This window comes from Trachurus trachurus (genome assembly GCF_905171665.1).
Source record: "Trachurus trachurus genome assembly, chromosome: 8".
NCBI classification, from domain to species: domain Eukaryota; kingdom Metazoa; phylum Chordata; class Actinopteri; order Carangiformes; family Carangidae; genus Trachurus; species Trachurus trachurus.
The window spans coordinates 7,714,093-7,731,579 of NC_139905.1; the positions used below are offsets into that span (position 1 = coordinate 7,714,093).

The 17,487-nt window shown below is 41.8% G+C and overlaps 2 protein-coding genes across 2 annotated transcripts in view; one reads left to right on the forward strand and one right to left on the reverse strand.

The window, feature by feature from the left end:
• The window catches only part of rpl3 (ribosomal protein L3), a 101,112-nt gene that overhangs the window by 19,121 nt on the left and 64,504 nt on the right, over nucleotides 1-17,487 (reverse strand). The gene's annotated exons all lie outside the window — the stretch shown is intronic.
• Nucleotides 331-16,127, forward strand: grna (granulin a). The gene is made up of 17 exons (XM_083977755.1): nucleotides 331-596; nucleotides 1,223-1,363; nucleotides 1,877-2,014; nucleotides 2,107-2,235; nucleotides 3,339-3,420; nucleotides 3,624-3,730; nucleotides 3,899-4,052; nucleotides 4,181-4,318; nucleotides 6,042-6,136; nucleotides 6,896-7,132; nucleotides 7,337-7,573; nucleotides 8,381-8,617; nucleotides 9,649-9,885; nucleotides 9,985-10,347; nucleotides 11,372-11,608; nucleotides 12,917-13,174; nucleotides 15,173-16,127. The coding sequence occupies exons 2-17, from the start codon at nucleotides 1,223-1,225 to the stop codon at nucleotides 15,314-15,316; spliced, it is 2,934 nt and encodes a 977-aa protein (XP_083833881.1). The 5' UTR covers nucleotides 331-596; the 3' UTR covers nucleotides 15,317-16,127.

Genomic DNA, 17,487 nt, shown 5'->3' on the forward strand with positions numbered 1-17,487 from the left:
CCTAAAACAACTCTGTCTCATAACGTTACGTTATTATCTCATTGCGTGGTGAATGTGCAGGTCACAACTTGTCCACCAGAGCGTTTTGGAGTTGTTGGATTGTGTATTTGACGAGTTTGATGAGGGAAACCAAGAAATCCCATTAGCCTCCGTAGCGTAGCTCTGAGCAGCTCGCGGCTCTGCCCCGCCGTTCTGAAAAATTGTTTGCACCGACAATTAAAGGTAATGATTATGGCAATGGGCCAATTTGCCAAAATGTTGAACTATCCCTTTAACTCTCCCCTACGAATCTGAGTCCAACTTCAGCATCTGTCATGGTGCGCTGCAGCTGTTACATGTAAACAAGTTTGTCTGACGGTCAAGTGCAACCGACTCAACAGGAGAAGTTTCACTAAACTTTATTAATACACCTTTAACAAACTGTTTTAACAGAGGAGAGGCGCGGTGAGGCGTTCAGGAAGTTGGGAACCTCCTCTCTCTCTGTCTCTCTCTTTGGGGGCGTGTTCAAGATGATTCATGTCAATGTGTTTTACATTGTGTTGAGACACTTGTCAAACACCTGACTGCACACAACAGCGCTCCGGTCTCCTACCAAGGTGAGAGCAACATCAACTTCTGTTTTTGTCGGAACAGTCTGGGATTAAATTTAGAGATAATCTGCACAGAAAAAGATTCACACGCATCTAAACAACCACTTCACGCTTTAGATTGTTTACATTAAAACAGGTTTGGTCATTAAAATGCGTTGTAGCCTGGAGGTAATCCTCTCTTTTATAAATGTTAACAGTTTATTCTGAGATTTTCTAGCGCGTTTCTTTGTCCACAGGAGAACGAAACTGAAAGTGAGTTAAATTATTGCAAATTCACTCCCATTGTGTCTGACCTGTTAAATTATTGTGAAATGATATAAAAGGGAACAAACCTCTGAGGTGTAAACGAGATTCTCACAGCCTCTTACAGTAATTTGTTTCTTAAAATATTAAAAGATGTGTTTTAACCACCCAGATAGTAGTTTTTAGCTTTTACAAACAAGGGAGGACCATTAGCTTTGGGCTTTACTTGTCCAGATAATCTGATCAAGTTCATTATCATGTCTGTGTTTCTGCAGCTTTTCATGCAACCACCATACAGTATTTTTGCTGCTGAGTGAAAAGGGAAATTCCACATGCACATCTTCTACTTTCCCTAGACTGATGAACTCTGTGTTTCCTCTTTTGTGCAGATGCAGAAGTGGGTTGTGTTGTGTTGGGCTCTCCTGGCCTCGGCTGCTGCTTTAGACTGTCCTGATGGAGGCTCATGTGAAGAGGGGCAAACCTGCTGCAACGACCCGGACAACGGCTACGAATGCTGCCCCTTCGATCAGGTGATCACAGCTGTAACATCTGCACGCCCTGCACTTAAATCTGAGCAGATACACAACAGTTCCTCTTTTGTAGTAGCTCTAATTTTTGGATTGAGTGAGGACATTCATGGCGTGATTCATCATATGCCACATTTTTAGTGATGATGACTGTATTAAAATGCAGTTTGATTACATTAAAACTAAAGAATTGCATATAAAATGTGGATTTAAAACTAAATACAGCTACAAAACAAACAGGCACAAGTTAAAGTTAAACCAACAACTGCGTTAACCTCTTGACCAGATAGCATAGTCAAAGCACTTCTGCTTCAGCAGTATACTTTGCCCATTTGTACATCCCATAGTTAAATGCAAACGTGAGATAGCTATTCTCCTTTACTCCTTTAAAATTAAATGAATTAAGGCCTCTATTCATCCTCTGAGGTGTTTTACTACTTTATGAGCCTGATAAAAGCTGATAGGAGTTTCTAAACTTTGGTATTCAAAGTGTTTCTACTACCGTCGTCGTCACAGGCCGAGTGCTGCTCGGATCACACACACTGCTGTCCTGGAGGCACAACCTGCGACATGGACAAGTCCAGCTGTGTGAACGCCACCGTGTCCGTCCCCTGGGTGGAGAGAGCTGCTGCCGCTCCGCCCAGACTCTCCAAAGTAAGAACAACACACACACAGTGGTCTCATAGAGAAAACTAATGAAATATGAATAGAAGGTGAGCAGCCAGAGTAAGACCCTGCTCCTTCAGTCCTTCAGGATGATCAAGGCCTACATGGGGGAGGATGATGAGAACATCTGTCCTGATCAGTCACGCTGCCCTCCTGAGTTTTCCTGTCTCAAGGCTCTGACCAAGTACGGCTGCTGCCCCCTGGCTCAGGTAACCAAACCTTCAAAATAAAAGGAACATCTTCAGTCATCTGATATATCTATTAGTGGTACCAGTTGTCTATCACAGAGACAAACAACCTCACACATACACATTCACACCCATTAGCAATTTAGAGTCGCCAATTTAACAGGGCTCCACTAACTTTTTTACCCGTTGCACAGTGGCTCCTAACTTTTCATTTTAGGAGCACAAGCAGAAACTTTAGGGGCGTAAATCGACTTGCAAAGCAAATACTCACATTTCATTGTCATTCATGATCCTCACACACATTAGCCTGACACCTGTAATGACAGAGTCCAGATTCTTTGAGTCGCCACTTCAACGTTTCACCAAAAAAAGAGGCAAATTTACTGTTTGCACATGTGCAAGTAGATGAAAAAGTTAAGTCTCAAATTTTAGGGGCCAAATGCCCACACTGGAGTCTGGAGTACTGAATTAACATAAAGTGCATGTGTTTGGTCTGCGGGAGGAAGCTGGTTGTGTGGTGACAGTGTAAACCACTTCACCCAGTTGTCAATATGATGTTTTTTAAATAATGTTTATAATTAAGCAGAATTTTCTGATAAAAAAATGGCAATAACTGCAGAAAAACACACAAAATTATGGTAAATAATATTATTTCCGTGGGTTTTTTTTCTAAATAATTGAAACAGAAAATAAAATTTCAGTCGACGAGCAGATGTCAGATGTTTAAACAGAACAAAACCACTAAAACCATGAAGGTGCCCACTAGTAAACCACATATAGACTAACAGTGGTGGTTGTAAGAGTCCATACTGTGTTTTATAAAACTAGTGTTTATTTTTAAATGCGACCAGTGACTTCCTGTTACAAAGAGGATGTTTGTCTCTTTGGTGATGTTACAAGTCTGAGAACAGATCTAGAGACAAATTCAAAATGGCAGAAACAACAGGCGGCAAGTGTAACGTTGTCAGCTGGACTGATTTATAGCAGCGATAAAGGGAACAACAGAGTGTGTGAACCTTAATTCCATATAAAACTAATAATTTATGAATCAATAAAACAGATTTTAGGAGCGAGTTCAAAGGCCGTTAACTTCATTGTGTTGCTGTTGTGTTGTTGTGTGACAGGGAGTGCCCTGTGCCGATGGGAAACACTGCTGTCCTGAGAGCCACCAGTGCAGTGAAGACAGTCGCTCCTGCATCAGACAAGGTCAAACTTTTCTCCAACATTTATAAAACTAAACAGACTCATCGTTGTGAATCCTGTCTGTAGGGTTGCATTCGCTAACGCCTCTTGAGTAACTAACTGACTGAAAGACTCAAGGATGTTTTGTGCAACTGTAATTGTGCAATTGCAGGTCTGTTCAGTTCTTGTGGACGTTATAAATGAATGTGTTTTCCCTGTTGCTGCAGACCTGGTGACTGCAGTCCTGTGCAGCGATGGCGTGTCCGAGTGTCCCGATCAAACCACCTGCTGTGAAAACGCAGATGGAACGTGGGGATGCTGCCCGATGCCAAAGGTACGAGATGATCTTTCCATAGCTTTTATAACCGTATAGTATATAGGGAAGCTTTAAAGTCCTATTGTGCCTTGACAGCAGAGTCAAATGCTGGATTTGCATGCAGAGTTATCGTGACTTTACGACGTCTTATCCATGTGTGTGTGTGTGTCCTCATTGTCCTGACAGGCCGTGTGCTGTGAAGACAAGCTGCACTGCTGCCCTGAAGACAGCACGTGTGACGTCGAACACTCCAAGTGTATTTCACTTAACACCAAAAAAGAGCTGCCGATGTGGGCTAAGCTCCCTGCTCGGATCAGAGAAGAGTGGGAGAACAAGAAAGGTCAGATAAGTTAAACAGAAAAAAAACAAAAAAACGAATCTACTTCCTCATTCTAATTCTTCATTGTCTAAACCTGTGTGTGGGTGTTCAAGCAAGGCAGCTTCATCTGTGCGTGTTTCCACTTTCAGAGCCTGAACCGGTGACGGCCAAAGAGCCAGAAAACGGTGGTGCAACAGAAAAAGTCCCAGAAGTCACGACAGCCAACATCCCTCCGCCCACAAAGCAGGAAGTGACCACCGTGTCATCTGTTACTAAGGGAGCAGCAGGTGAGATTTCTGTCCTGCATCAAACCAACCAACCAGCGGCTGAAATATAAAAGTACAAGACGCTAACATTGATATAAGAATAACATTAATACTGACGGATGTGTTACTGGAAACTATAGCTACTATAAACCTTTATGTTAATGTTATAAGTTACGGTAATTCAGGCTATAGGAAGACTTAATTGTGAAGAAATGAATCAAGACTTCAATCAAGTATTGCACATTATTTTTTTGAGGTTTCTGTTGCTCTTTCTCTTCCTTCTAGGTTACTCCACAGAGGTTACAGGTTCACAGGTTATAAAAGAATCTCATATTAATGTGGATGAATCTACGTTACCACTTTAATAGGTCCATTTTTGATAAATATATCGTTTTGTCTTTATAGTTATTTTGATATTATTATTTAGTGGTCGACTCGCCCAGCATTTCCTAGTTTCGGTTTCCCGGACGCTGCCTGGCGGGTCATGGGAATAACGCCGCCGGATCGCTAGTTAGCATAGTTTACGGTCGGAACTACGACGGTATCTGATCGTCCTCGAACCTCCGACTTTCATTCTTGAAAACATTCTTGGCAAATGTTTTCGCTTTCGTCCGTCTTGCGCTAGTTCAAGAATTCCACCATGCGCGCGGAGGCTCATGGGAAATTTAGTGTGACAACACTTTGCTTTCTAACTTCGTAGTCATGTAGTAATATCACATTAAAAGTCTATGTAGGTTTTTTTTACAGTCAGTGTTTCCCACTATAACACAACAGCTGTGTCCTCCAGAACCTGCACTGAAGACGGATTACTGGACGTGATTGTCACATTACAGAGGCTGAGAAATGCAGCAATGAGTTGTGGGATATCCCCAAGTTCCATTAAGCAGCGTTAACGAAAGCTAATAACTTTTGTTAACATTATTCCTCTCTCTCTGACAAGAGAGACAATTTTACATGTTAGTATCATGTTTTGGCTCAGTTCAACTGTTGAAACCACGGCCTTAAAACCTCACTTCATTGACATGTGAATGTATTATATGAACTTCTTATAATAGATTGATGGTTTTTGAGAACAGAAAGTAACATGTGGTTGCGGTTGCTAGGCGACAATTGAGGTACAGTGTAATGAGACCAGACTGTCTGATTCCAGTTCAGCCTTCACGGTCGGTGTGAGAGCAGCATTGATGTCTCTGTCCTAATGAAAGTATAGTTTTTAGTTTAAACTTTAGAAGAAACAGTTGTGCAGATTAATAAGAACAACCTTCACGGTCTTTACCTCAAACTACTGAGCTCATCGTTGTAATAATGAAGAGAAAAAGTCACGTCACTGTTGTTTTTAATAGATTTAGGCTAATAGTCAGATGAACAATGGAGCTGTGTGGCACAGAGGAATGAGCTGACGGTGGTTAGTCTCGTACATTCCTGGTTGTTTTGGTCATTTCAGGAGATTTGTCAACAGTAAGAAAAGCTCAGAAAAACACTTTACCTTTAAATAGTGTTTGTTTACATCCACATCTGTGCTACTTTGCTCATGTCCTTCTTTGTATCTGACCGATCCTCTCAGTGGATTTCATCTGAGCAGGAAACATCTTATTTTTGTGTTTTTTCTTCCTTGTAAAGAGAAAATCCCACATACTGTTCAACTTGCATGGGTATTTTATCGCGGCACCCTCATCAGTCGGTTTGTCTCTGTCGGGTTTTTGCCTTCCTCCAACATGACGATCAACCTTTTTTTTCTGTCCAGGTGATGTTCCCTGCAATGACTCTGTCGCCTGTCCAGATGAGACCACCTGCTGTAAAACCAAAGAGGGAGAATGGGCCTGTTGTCCTCTACCAGAGGTACAGCTGAAGTGCCATGCTTTCCAGCTAACTTTAAAGGGATAGTTCAACATTTTGACAAATTGGCCCATTGCCATTATCCCTGTAGTCATAGTAGTAGGTTCGTTACCTTTAATTGTCGGTGCAAGCTATTTTTAGAACGGCGGAGCAGAGCGGCGAGCTGCTCAGAGCTACGCTACGGAGGCTAATGGGATTTCTTGGTTTCCCTCATCAAACTCATCAAATACACAAACCAACAACTCCAAAACGCTCTGGTGGACAAGTTGTGACCTGCACATTCACCACGCTATGAGATAATAACAGAACGTTACCAGACAGAGTTGTTTTCGAGGTAAATTCATGCAAAACCGCTGATGCGCGTTCCCATCGGGGACAGTTTTTCAGCAAGCAGTCTCTGCATTTACCTCTAAAACAACTCTACGTTCTGTTATTAACTCATAGCGTGGTGAATGTGCAGGTCACAACTTGTCCACCAGAGCGTTTTGGAGTTGTTGGATTGTGTATTTGATGAGTTTGATGAGGGAAACCAAGAAATCCCATTAGCCTCCGTAGCGTAGCTCTGAGCAGCTCACGGCTCTGCTCCGCCGTTGTAAAAATAGCTTGCACCGACAATTAAAGTTAACGAACCAACTCCTAAGACTGTAGGGATTATGGCAATGGGCCAATTTGCCAAAATGTTGAACTATCCCTTTAATGTTAAAAGTACTACAGTACAGGTGTATTAAAGATTCCCCCTCTGTGTGATCGTCTCGTCCTCAGGCTGTTTGTTGTGAGGATTTCATACACTGCTGCCCTAAAGGTAAGAAATGCAACGTGGCTGCTGCGACCTGTGAGGACGAGACCTGCTCGGTGCCGTGGGTCAAGAAGATGCCCACAATCCCCAGTCAGTTCCCACAGGTGGGCGACGTGACATGTGACTCCACTACGAGTTGTCCAGATGAGACCACCTGCTGTAAAACCGAAGAGGGCGAATGGGCCTGTTGTCCTCTACCTGAGGTACACTTTACAACATTATAGTACTACATATTATAGTTTCCACCCAGTGAAATGAAATGCATTTTACTCTGCTCTCCTCACACCAATATACATAATAAATACATTAATGGAAACACTAACTTAAATAACCAATATAAACACACTATAATAATGAATAATTGAAGATGTTAGAGGTGTACCAGTGATTTTATGTCTCATCCTCAGGCTGTTTGCTGTGAAGATCACATTCACTGCTGCCCGAACGGTAAAAAATGTAACCTGGCTGCTCAGAAATGTGATGATCAGATGGGCTCGGTGCCGTGGGTTGAGAAGATTCCCGCCATCCCCAAACAGGTCGCACATGTGGGCGACGTGACATGTGACTCCACTACGAGTTGTCCAGATGAGACCACCTGCTGTAAAACCGAAGAAGGCGAATGGGCCTGTTGTCCTCTACCTGAGGTACATTTTACATTACAGCACTCAATGAAAGTAAATCCATTTTACTCACACCGATATACAATAAATTAATGGAAATAATGACTTAAAGGGATAGTTCAACATTTTGGCAAATTCTCCTATCACCATAATCCCTATAGTCATAGCAGTAGGTTCATTACCTTTATTTATCGGTGCATGTTGTTTTGAGATCTGCGGGGCAGAGACGTGAGCTGCCCAGTAAACACAATGGAGGTGAACGGTACAGGTCCCCTGTCCCTCATCAAACTCATCAAATACACAATCCAACAACTCCAAAACGCTCTGGTGGACAAGTTGTGACCTGCACATTCACCAAGCTATGAAACAATCATGTAACATTACGAGACAGAGTTGTTTTAGAGGCAAATGCAGCCGGAACTACTTTCCAGACACGGCTGCTGGGTGGAGGGATTTCAAAAGCGCAAGTAGTTCAGAGTATTTGCTACATGTGTCGTAATTATACATGATTATTTCATAGCGTGGTGAATGCACAGGTCACAACTTGTCCACCAGAGCGTTGAGGAGTTGTTGGATTGTGTATTTGATGAGTTTGATGAGGGACAAGTGACCTGTACCGTTCATCGATCAGCTCGCGTCTCAAAACAACATGCACCGATAATTAAAGGTAATGAACCCACTGCTATGACTATAGGGATTATGGTGAGAGGAGAATTTGCCAAAATGTTGAACTATCCCTTTAAATAACCAATACAAACACACTATAATAATAAACTATTAAAGATGTAACAGTTTTACCAGTGATTTTCTGTCTGACTGTCTCATCCTCAGGCTGTTTGCTGTGAAGACCACATTCACTGCTGCCCGAACGGTAAAAAGTGTAACCTGGCTGCTCAGAAATGTGATGATCAGACAGGCTCGGTGCCGTGGGTTGAGAAGGTGCCCGCCATCCCCAAACAGGTCGCACATGTGGGCGACGTGCCATGTGACTCCACTACGAGTTGTCCAGATGAGACCACCTGCTGTAAAACCGAAGAAGGCGAATGGGCCTGTTGTCCTACACCTGAGGTACATTTTACATTACAGCACTCAATGAAAGTAAATCCATTTTACTCACACCAATATACAATACAATAATGGAAATAATAACTTAAAGGGATACGGCAACATTTTTTTTTTTCATGTCTTGCGTCACTCCGGAGTCCATGACAAGCAGATAGACACCATCCTTTTGACTGTGCGTGCAGTAACAATCTAGATATGGGCAGAGCTGGCGCACCGCTAATTAGCTTAGCTCAAACGTTGGAAGTACGTAGTGTTAGCCTGCCTCCACCTAAAGTCATCAGAGACACTCTTCAGCAACTCTAAACGGACCGATCTTCGTCTCAGAACTGACAAAACTCTCCAGTAAGGCATCTTGAGCGGTCAAATGCCGGTAACGGGACGAGATCGGTCAAAAAGGAGGGTTCAAGCAAAGACGGTTTATTTTGGTTCAAGCTAGCTACATCGAGTGTAGGTTAGCTTCAAAGTTTCAAAGTAAAAGCACAAATTATATCGTCATGGTTTTCTGTACGTAAAGGGTAACGGGTGTTTTATTTTGTGAAAGTAACCGGAAGTGCGTTGGTCACAACGGCTAGCTTGAGTAGCGCCGAATTCGTCTGAACAAAATTGTAAACAGCTGGTATTTAGACAAATTAACGACACACTGCTGATCTAAACGGCTACTTTCTCGCCTAAAAATGTTTGAAATGTTGATAAAGTGATATATTTACAGAGTTTAGAGCTAAAATGAAATCAGCTTCTGACTGCTGGTTTCGGCTCGGGTAGGAGGCAGGCTAACACTACCTATACACTTCCAGTGTTTGAGCTAAGCTAATTAGCGGTACACCAGCTCTGCCCGTATCTCCCTTGTTACTGCACGCACAGTCGAAAGGATGGTGTCTATCTGCTTGTCATGGACTCGGGAGTGAGGCAAGACACGGAAAAAAAAAAAGTTGGCGTATCCCTTTAAATAACCAATACAAACACACTATAATAATAAACTATTAAAGATGTTAGAGGTGTACCAGTGATTTTTTGTCTGACTGTCTCATCCTCAGGGAGTTTGCTGTGAAGATCACATTCACTGCTGCCCGAAAGGTAAAAAGTGTAACCTGGCTGCTCAGAAATGCGATGATCAGACGGGCTCGGTGCCGTGGTTTGAGAAGGTGCCCGCCATCCCCAAACAGGTCGCACATGTGGGCGACGTGCCATGTGACTCCACCGCCAGTTGTCCAGATGGAAACACCTGCTGTAAAGACAAAGACGACCAATGGGCCTGTTGTCCTCTACCTGAGGTAAACACACACAGATGATTGATAACCATCTCTTAAAGTGTATTCCCTATTGATAACTTGATTGATTTTGACTGAAGCCATTGTTGTGTTGTCTTCCAGGCGGTCTGCTGTGACGACCATGAACACTGCTGTCCTGCTGGTACCACCTGTGACCCGGCCGGCTGTAACGGCCCCTCAGGCTCAACACCCATGAAGAAGAAGACTCCTGCGTTCCTTACACCAGCCCCACCGCAGGAGGAGCAGCCTGAAGAGGAAGAGCCGCCAGTAGAGGAAGAGCTGAAAGAGGAGGAGCCAGAGGAAGAAAAGCCAGAGGAAGAAGAGCCTGAGGAAGAAGAGCCAAAGGAGGAAAAGAAGCCTGAGGAGGACACGATTCAGTGCGACGAACACACCTGCTGCCCTCAGTCGACCACCTGCTGCTTCATGTCTGAGGCTAAAAAGTGGGGCTGCTGCCCGCTGCCCGAGGTGAGACACCATCTTCATGACCCCAACCCCCCCTGACTAAGATAAAGGTGTCAGAGCTAGAGACACATGAATCACATTAGATTGTCAGTAGCATCAATATTATCTTCATATTTACATGGATGTGTTTCTATGTTTTATGTATTTATAAGGTTAAATTCAACACATCAGATGTCAAGTAGATAACAGTTTCTATCATGAGTTTAGTCAGATCATGGTGACAGCCTCTCTTAAAGGGATAGTTCAAAATTTTGGCAAATTCGCCTGTCGCCCTATAGTCATAGCAGTGGGTTCGTTACCTTTAATTATCGGTGCATGTTGTTTTGAGATCGGCAGGGCAGAGACGTGAGCTGCTCAGTGAACACAATGGAGGTGAACGGTACAGGTCCCCTGTCCCTCATCAAACTCATCAAATACACAATCCAGCAACTCCAAAACGCTCTGGTGGACAAGTTGTGACCTGCACATTCACCACGCTATGAAATAATCATGTATAATTATGTAACATTACGACACATGAAGCAAATACTCAGAACTACTTTGCGCTTTTGAAATCACTGTTTTAGAGGTAAATACAGAGACTGCTACCGAAAAATTTCACCCAATGGGGACGTGCATCAGCGGTTTTGCATGAATTCACCTCTAAAACAACTCTGTCTGGTAACGTTCTGTTATTATCTCATATGGTGAATGTGCAGGTCACAACTTGTCCACCAGAGCGTTTTGGAGTTGTTGGATTGTGTATTTGATGAGTTTGATGAGTGGACAGGGGACCTGTACCGTTCACCTCCATTGTGTTCACTGAGCAGCTCACGTCTCTGCCCCGCTGATCTCAAAACAACATGCACCGATAATTAAAGGTGATGAACCTACTCCCATTTGCCAAAATGTTGAACTATTCCTTAAGGTCATAAATGTCACAGTTATCGCAGCCCTTGTGTCTTTTCACGCCTCCTCTCATGAAAGAAGAACTGTAAAACCAGCTCTGAGATGTGAAAGTTGCACTTCCTCTCTCACTTCCCTGCAGGCCGTGTGCTGCGCCGATGGAAACCACTGCTGTCCCAAACAATACAAGTGCAACGAGGAGAAGACGTCCTGCGTCAAAGGAGAAGTGGTGATCCCGTGGTATCCCAAGCTTCCAGCCTTCAGCAGCGCCCAGGCCGACCCCAACGCCGTGAAGTGCGACGGGAAGATTCAGTGCCCTGAACACACCACCTGCTGCCGGCTCTTCACGGGCGAGTGGGGCTGCTGCCCTCTGCAGAATGTGAGTCAGTGAAGAGAGAGGGGAGTTAGTGGAGACCGGGGATGGTTGTAACATTTTTTACACTTCTGTCTGTATCTTGGAGCTCTTTTAATCCAGTGCGTTCAAAATGTGAGACAAACTAGTTACATGTGTCTGATATTAAATGCCAGAGCTGTTATCTCTGCAACACAAACAGAAAGTGCATTGTTTAGTCTGAAACACAAGGAGTGAATGTTACAATTCGCCCCACAGTCTGGGCTAAGACACCCTGGGTGAGATGTAACATTATTAAATACCGATAAGTATTATGACAATAACTTGATACTGAAAGCTCTTTATTCAACATAATACATTACTTTTTAACATAATTCGTGCGTTGATGTGTGGGCTGTGAGTCTCAAATGAATGAGTTACTGTCAGCCATAGTCTGATCCTAACCTTAAACCCAACCCTTTCGTCTCTGTCTTTCAAGACCTTGGCAAACTGCAATTCAAAGAAAACATGAATGCAATTAAAACATTAGTTGGAGTAGGTTAACATGCTAAATAATAATAATGCTAATCCAGACACTTGTAGCCATGAACTAGCAGCTAACAACTAGAACATTAGCACGGACAACTTGCATGAAACATATCTACTAAGACACACAACAAACATGACTTAAAGGGATCTCGTAACGTTCTGTTATTAGCTCATAGTGTGGTGAATGTGCAGGTCAAAACTTGTCCACCAGAGCATTTTGGAGTTGTTGGATTGTGTATTTGATGAGTTTGATGAGGGAAACCAAGAAATCCCATGAGCCTCCGTAGCGTAGCTCTGAGCAGCTCACGGCTCTGCTCCACCGTTCTAAAAATAGCTTGCACCGACAATTACAGGTAAAGAACCTACTGCTATGACTATAGGGATTATGGCAATGTGCCAATTTGCCAAAATGTTGAACTATCCCTTTAAGTTTGATGAGTTTTACTACAAAGCAGACAATGCTAATGGAGGGGAAAAAATACTTTCTTACATCAAAAAAAATAGTTTTTTCCCTCTAAAATGTCATAGTCTGCCATAGGGTGCTACTTTTCCACATGTGAAAGACTAAACTGAGTATATACAGAGTGTTTTAGATGATTCATAACATGTTCCTGATACAACTGACCCACGTTTCAACCGTCCCCGGTCTCCTCTACTCTGACATGAAAATGTAAAGCTCACTATCAGTGTACGTTAACACCGTCAGGGTTTGCCTATGTAAAGTATGGTCTATCATTTACACTCACCCTCTCCCTCCTCCTCCTGCTGTGTGTGTGTGTGTGTGTGTGTGTGTGTGTGTGTGTGCAGGGCGTGTGTTGCCCCGACATGGAGCACTGCTGCCCTCAGGGCTACACCTGCAACGTCGCCTCCAACTCCTGCCAGAAGGTCGTCATGCTGCAGCTGGAGACCATCCCGCTGACGCCGGTCTACCTGCCCGAGCACCGGCCTCAGCCCGACCCCGTCACCCACGGCGACGTCCAGTGTGACGAGCAGACGTCGTGCAAAGACGGAGAGACCTGCTGCAAGACATCGTCCTCCACATGGGGCTGCTGTCCGTCACCGAATGTAGGATTTACAGTCTGATGCACTTTAACTGTCACGCTGAGCTAAAAGGACAGTCAGGAGAATAACGCAGAGAAGTCATATTTAAAGCAGATTAACAATTGTAGAGTTTGCTTTTTAGTCTAATATTTATAAAATTGTATATTGTATCTGTTCTTTTGTTATTCTCTACAGCATTAATAATAATAATAATACATTTTATTTCTTTAGACACTCAAGGTCGCCTTACAAATAGATCAATAGATAGAGAACAGAAAACATTAGAACAGTACAATAGCAAAATATACAAATTATAAATATACAAATAGCAAACAAGCAGAACATACAAATAGCTAAATAAATGTACAAGTAATAAACATACAAAACATACAAATACAGGTGGCTGAACTATTGTGATTAAAGGGTCAAGGTCAAGGTTCAAGGTCAAGGTTTCTTTATTAATACCAGCTGGTAAATTTGTTGTGCAGACAGGCACTCAGCAGTCCCAGTACAAAAAAAACAGCCGCACACACACAAATCACAAATATAAAAGACAACATAATCAAAATACATGGTCAAAGTCATAGGAGTAGAAATAGAAAAGTGCTTCTACATAGAAAAGTGCTTCTACATGTCCCTAGGGTCAACTAAGTTCAATATGAACAAGATCACCTTGTGGCTTTACTATTCAGCATTACAATTGCTGTGGGTATGAAGCTACTTCTGTACCGTTTTGTCCTGCCCTTAGGGGCCACAAAACGACAGCCAGAGCGAAGGAGCTGGAACTCGCCATGCAAGGGATGTGAGCAGTCATTACGAATAGCGCTGGCTTTACGCTGCAGCTGTGTGTCATAGAGGGCTGCCATGGTAGGTTGAGGCTCACCAATTATCCTACCAGCCCATTTGATAATCTGGTTCAGGGAATTTTTGTCCTGCAATGACAGATTACCAAACCAGGACACCAGGGCAAAAGATAACACAGACTCGATAAAAGCTCGATAAAATAGCCTGAGCAAAGTTTTGTCAATGTAAAAACTGGACAATTTCCGAAGATAAAACAGACGCTGGTGTCCCCTCTTACACACTGCTTCACAATTCTTGTTGAAAGACAGTTTAGAATCGATTACAGTCCCCAGATATTTATAGCTTTCCACACATTCCACAGATTGGCCCTTAATGACTGTGGGATCACAATTTGGAGTCTGTGCCCTAAAATCAATAGTCATGTCCTTTGTCTTGGATGGATTGAAGGGAGTAGGCAGTTTTGAAGAGGTTTGCATTGCAATGGATATTTGTATACCTGCTATGTTTCAGATAAATTTAATTAAGCTGGAGAATCTATTTAAAAATCTGTATATAAATTGCCAATTAAAATTACTGCTGGTTGCACACAGCTCTTTTCCAAAAAAGCAAACGATCATCATATTTATAGTAAAACAGGAATAAAAATGTAAAAAAGTTAAAGTTACACAAGACAAATTAAAGGCAAGATCATCTTCTTAAAAATAATTTTATAGAAAATAAAGAGAGAGTCTATAGAGCTCAACCTTCATCATTAATATGTTGCTTACGTCATTATTAGTTGATGTTAATGCTCATATAATACCACAGAGACTGATAAGAAGTTGCACATGTGTTCATATCCTGTACAAACTGTACGGATGTTTCTCTACAGATGAAAGTGGTAAAGCCACAAATATTATGCAACTTGTACTTTTATTCTTCTTATCTACCACATTTCAGAGATAAATCTTTGATCCACACAGCTGCAGCTACAACTTCCTTTGTAGAAAAAAATGTGACATGTAAATCAGCAGCTTATAAAGATATGAACATTTCCTACAGTTAAATAAACCAACACCACAGCTATAAGATACTGCTTTTATTATAAATATTACAGTCAGAGAGGAGCCATAATGAATCATTGTGATGCTTTAAGTAGATCCTGCTGCTCAGTTTTTAATTATAATAGTTTGTTTTTATAATAATAGTGACACATATCTTCCTCTGTCCTCTACACAGGCGGTGTGTTGCAGCGACATGAAGCACTGCTGTCCCACCGGCTACACCTGCACTGAAGCTGGCAGCTGCGACCAGGACACCAAACTCCGCTGGTACAACTGGCATCAGATGTTCGCCAACAAAAAGAGAGCTCTGCTTGTCTGAGAAACGTCACCCCAGCCCTGTCGTTTTGATTCTGCATGCAATGCACTAATGGAAAATAATGTAAAAGGGATTTTAGGATAATTTTTAAATGCTTCGTTCTCAGAGGACAGTGGTTAAAGGGTGAGGGGAGGGGGGGGAATGAAAGTTCTGTGACCTCTGAGTCTCAGGTTTCTATCTGTTTCATGTTTGACATATAAAGTTCACAGGTTTTAAACGCAGGTCAGATCCCTGTGACTCCGAGCTCACAGTTTGCTACTTGAAACTCTACACAACCACCAAAAATCAAGTGAAACACTCCACACACTCCACATGTATGATTTATGACCTAGTCTATCACTATGTCTTCTGCTGAAACTGCTTTTTGTTGCCATCAATAATCAATCACAATGTAGGGCATAATTGAATGTAGCACCTTGTTATGATCTTGAAAGTGATGAATGTGAACTGTGTGTGTGTATGTCCACGTTGAGAGGAGGAAACTACAGTCGTGTTGTTGTTGTTTTCTGTCCAGTCAAACATTTTCTCACATTCACATGTGCAGCACTTTGGTGTTTACATCATTTTGTGGCATCTGCTCCGATGAATCAATGAGTAATTTTCCTCCAATGACGGTTTAAAATCAAAAGTTTTTTATTTTTTATTTTGTGTCTCTCGAGTTAATTTGAGTTTCAGCACACATCATGATGCAAACATGGAGACATATACTTTAAATTGTGCTTGGTGCCGCTTAAAACCTCTCAAGGAGCCGGAAAGGTCTCTACAGTTTCCATTAAAACATAAAATAAAATAAACAAGACATCATGTTACAACATTACAACGTGTCAAGTCATTATTGAGAGTGAAGATTCAGTTTCTTCACAATGACTTTATATAAACAAATACTGTACTATTTGTCTGTCAGTCTTCCTATAGTGGGTCCCAGGTGGAGCATTATGTGGCTTTAAATGCCCCAGGGTTTCTTCTATTATCTGATCAGTTGACCCACTAGACTAGATCATCAACTATCAGTCTTGTCTTGTTGTTTTCTGTTAAAATAAACAAATAAAACGGTATAGAGATGATGTTGACAAGATGACGTCAGCTGCCACCAGGTACGTCACAGGATAGTTTAATGATGTGGGATAACCCGGGACCTCCCCCTCTGCCAGCAGGTGAAGCTTCATGGAAGTAAACGTCGATTTCCGGTTACATTATTCAAAATAAAAGCCTAAATTAGCTTCTCATACCACAACATTATACCACCCCCAGGACCAGTGTCACCAATATAACATCTGATATTGATATTAAATTATTAATTCATGTTGCAGCATATCATGAGCTGCTGCAACAGTAACAAACAGGAATTATTAAATTAAAAGAAAACTAGATATAAATCGACAATGTATGAAATGAAATCTCTTGCCCCATGAGGAGGCGTAGTGCATAGGCCTACCCTCCTCAAGCAAAGGTCATTTCACAATCCAATGAGGGTACATTTTAAGAAGGGATTTAAAAGATGTCAGTACATTATTAGTCATTTTTGTGGTTGTTGTTTTATTAATTGCACTTAAGTGGGGTAATCTTTATTTCTAGGCATCTTTCAAAACACCTTACAATGTAGAGGCAATATCACAATAAATCAAAAATGATTAATAAAATAAAACTGACATAATTTGAAAAAATAATTAGAGAGATGGAAAATAATCAGACTGCACATGCCAGTTAAGAGACGTGTTTTGAAGCGAGATGGAGGGATTTCTATTAATAAAGAAGTGAAATTGAGTTTTTATGCTCGTTTGTTTGTTTTATTCTATTAAAATATATATATCATGACAGAAAAAACAATTGAAATTGAGTTACAATTTTTTAGTGTTTGTGTTTAACAGGCTGGCAGTTAAAAACCAGAACCAACACCAAATTACAATGCACTACGGTAACAGCTGTTAATATATGGAACAAATTGGAGAATGACTTAAAAACATGCAATACCATAATCTTATTTAAAAAAGTACTTAAAAACAGGATGTTTAATTTATATAAGTTAGAGTAATGAGTGGTGACACGTGCTATGCTGCTGCTATTTTTGTTCTGTTTTCTGTATGTTTGATTGTCTTTTTTTTTTTCTTTTTTTCCCCCTCTTTTTTTGAGGAGGAAGGGAAAGGAGAGGAGGAAGGAAGGGAAAGGAAAGAAAA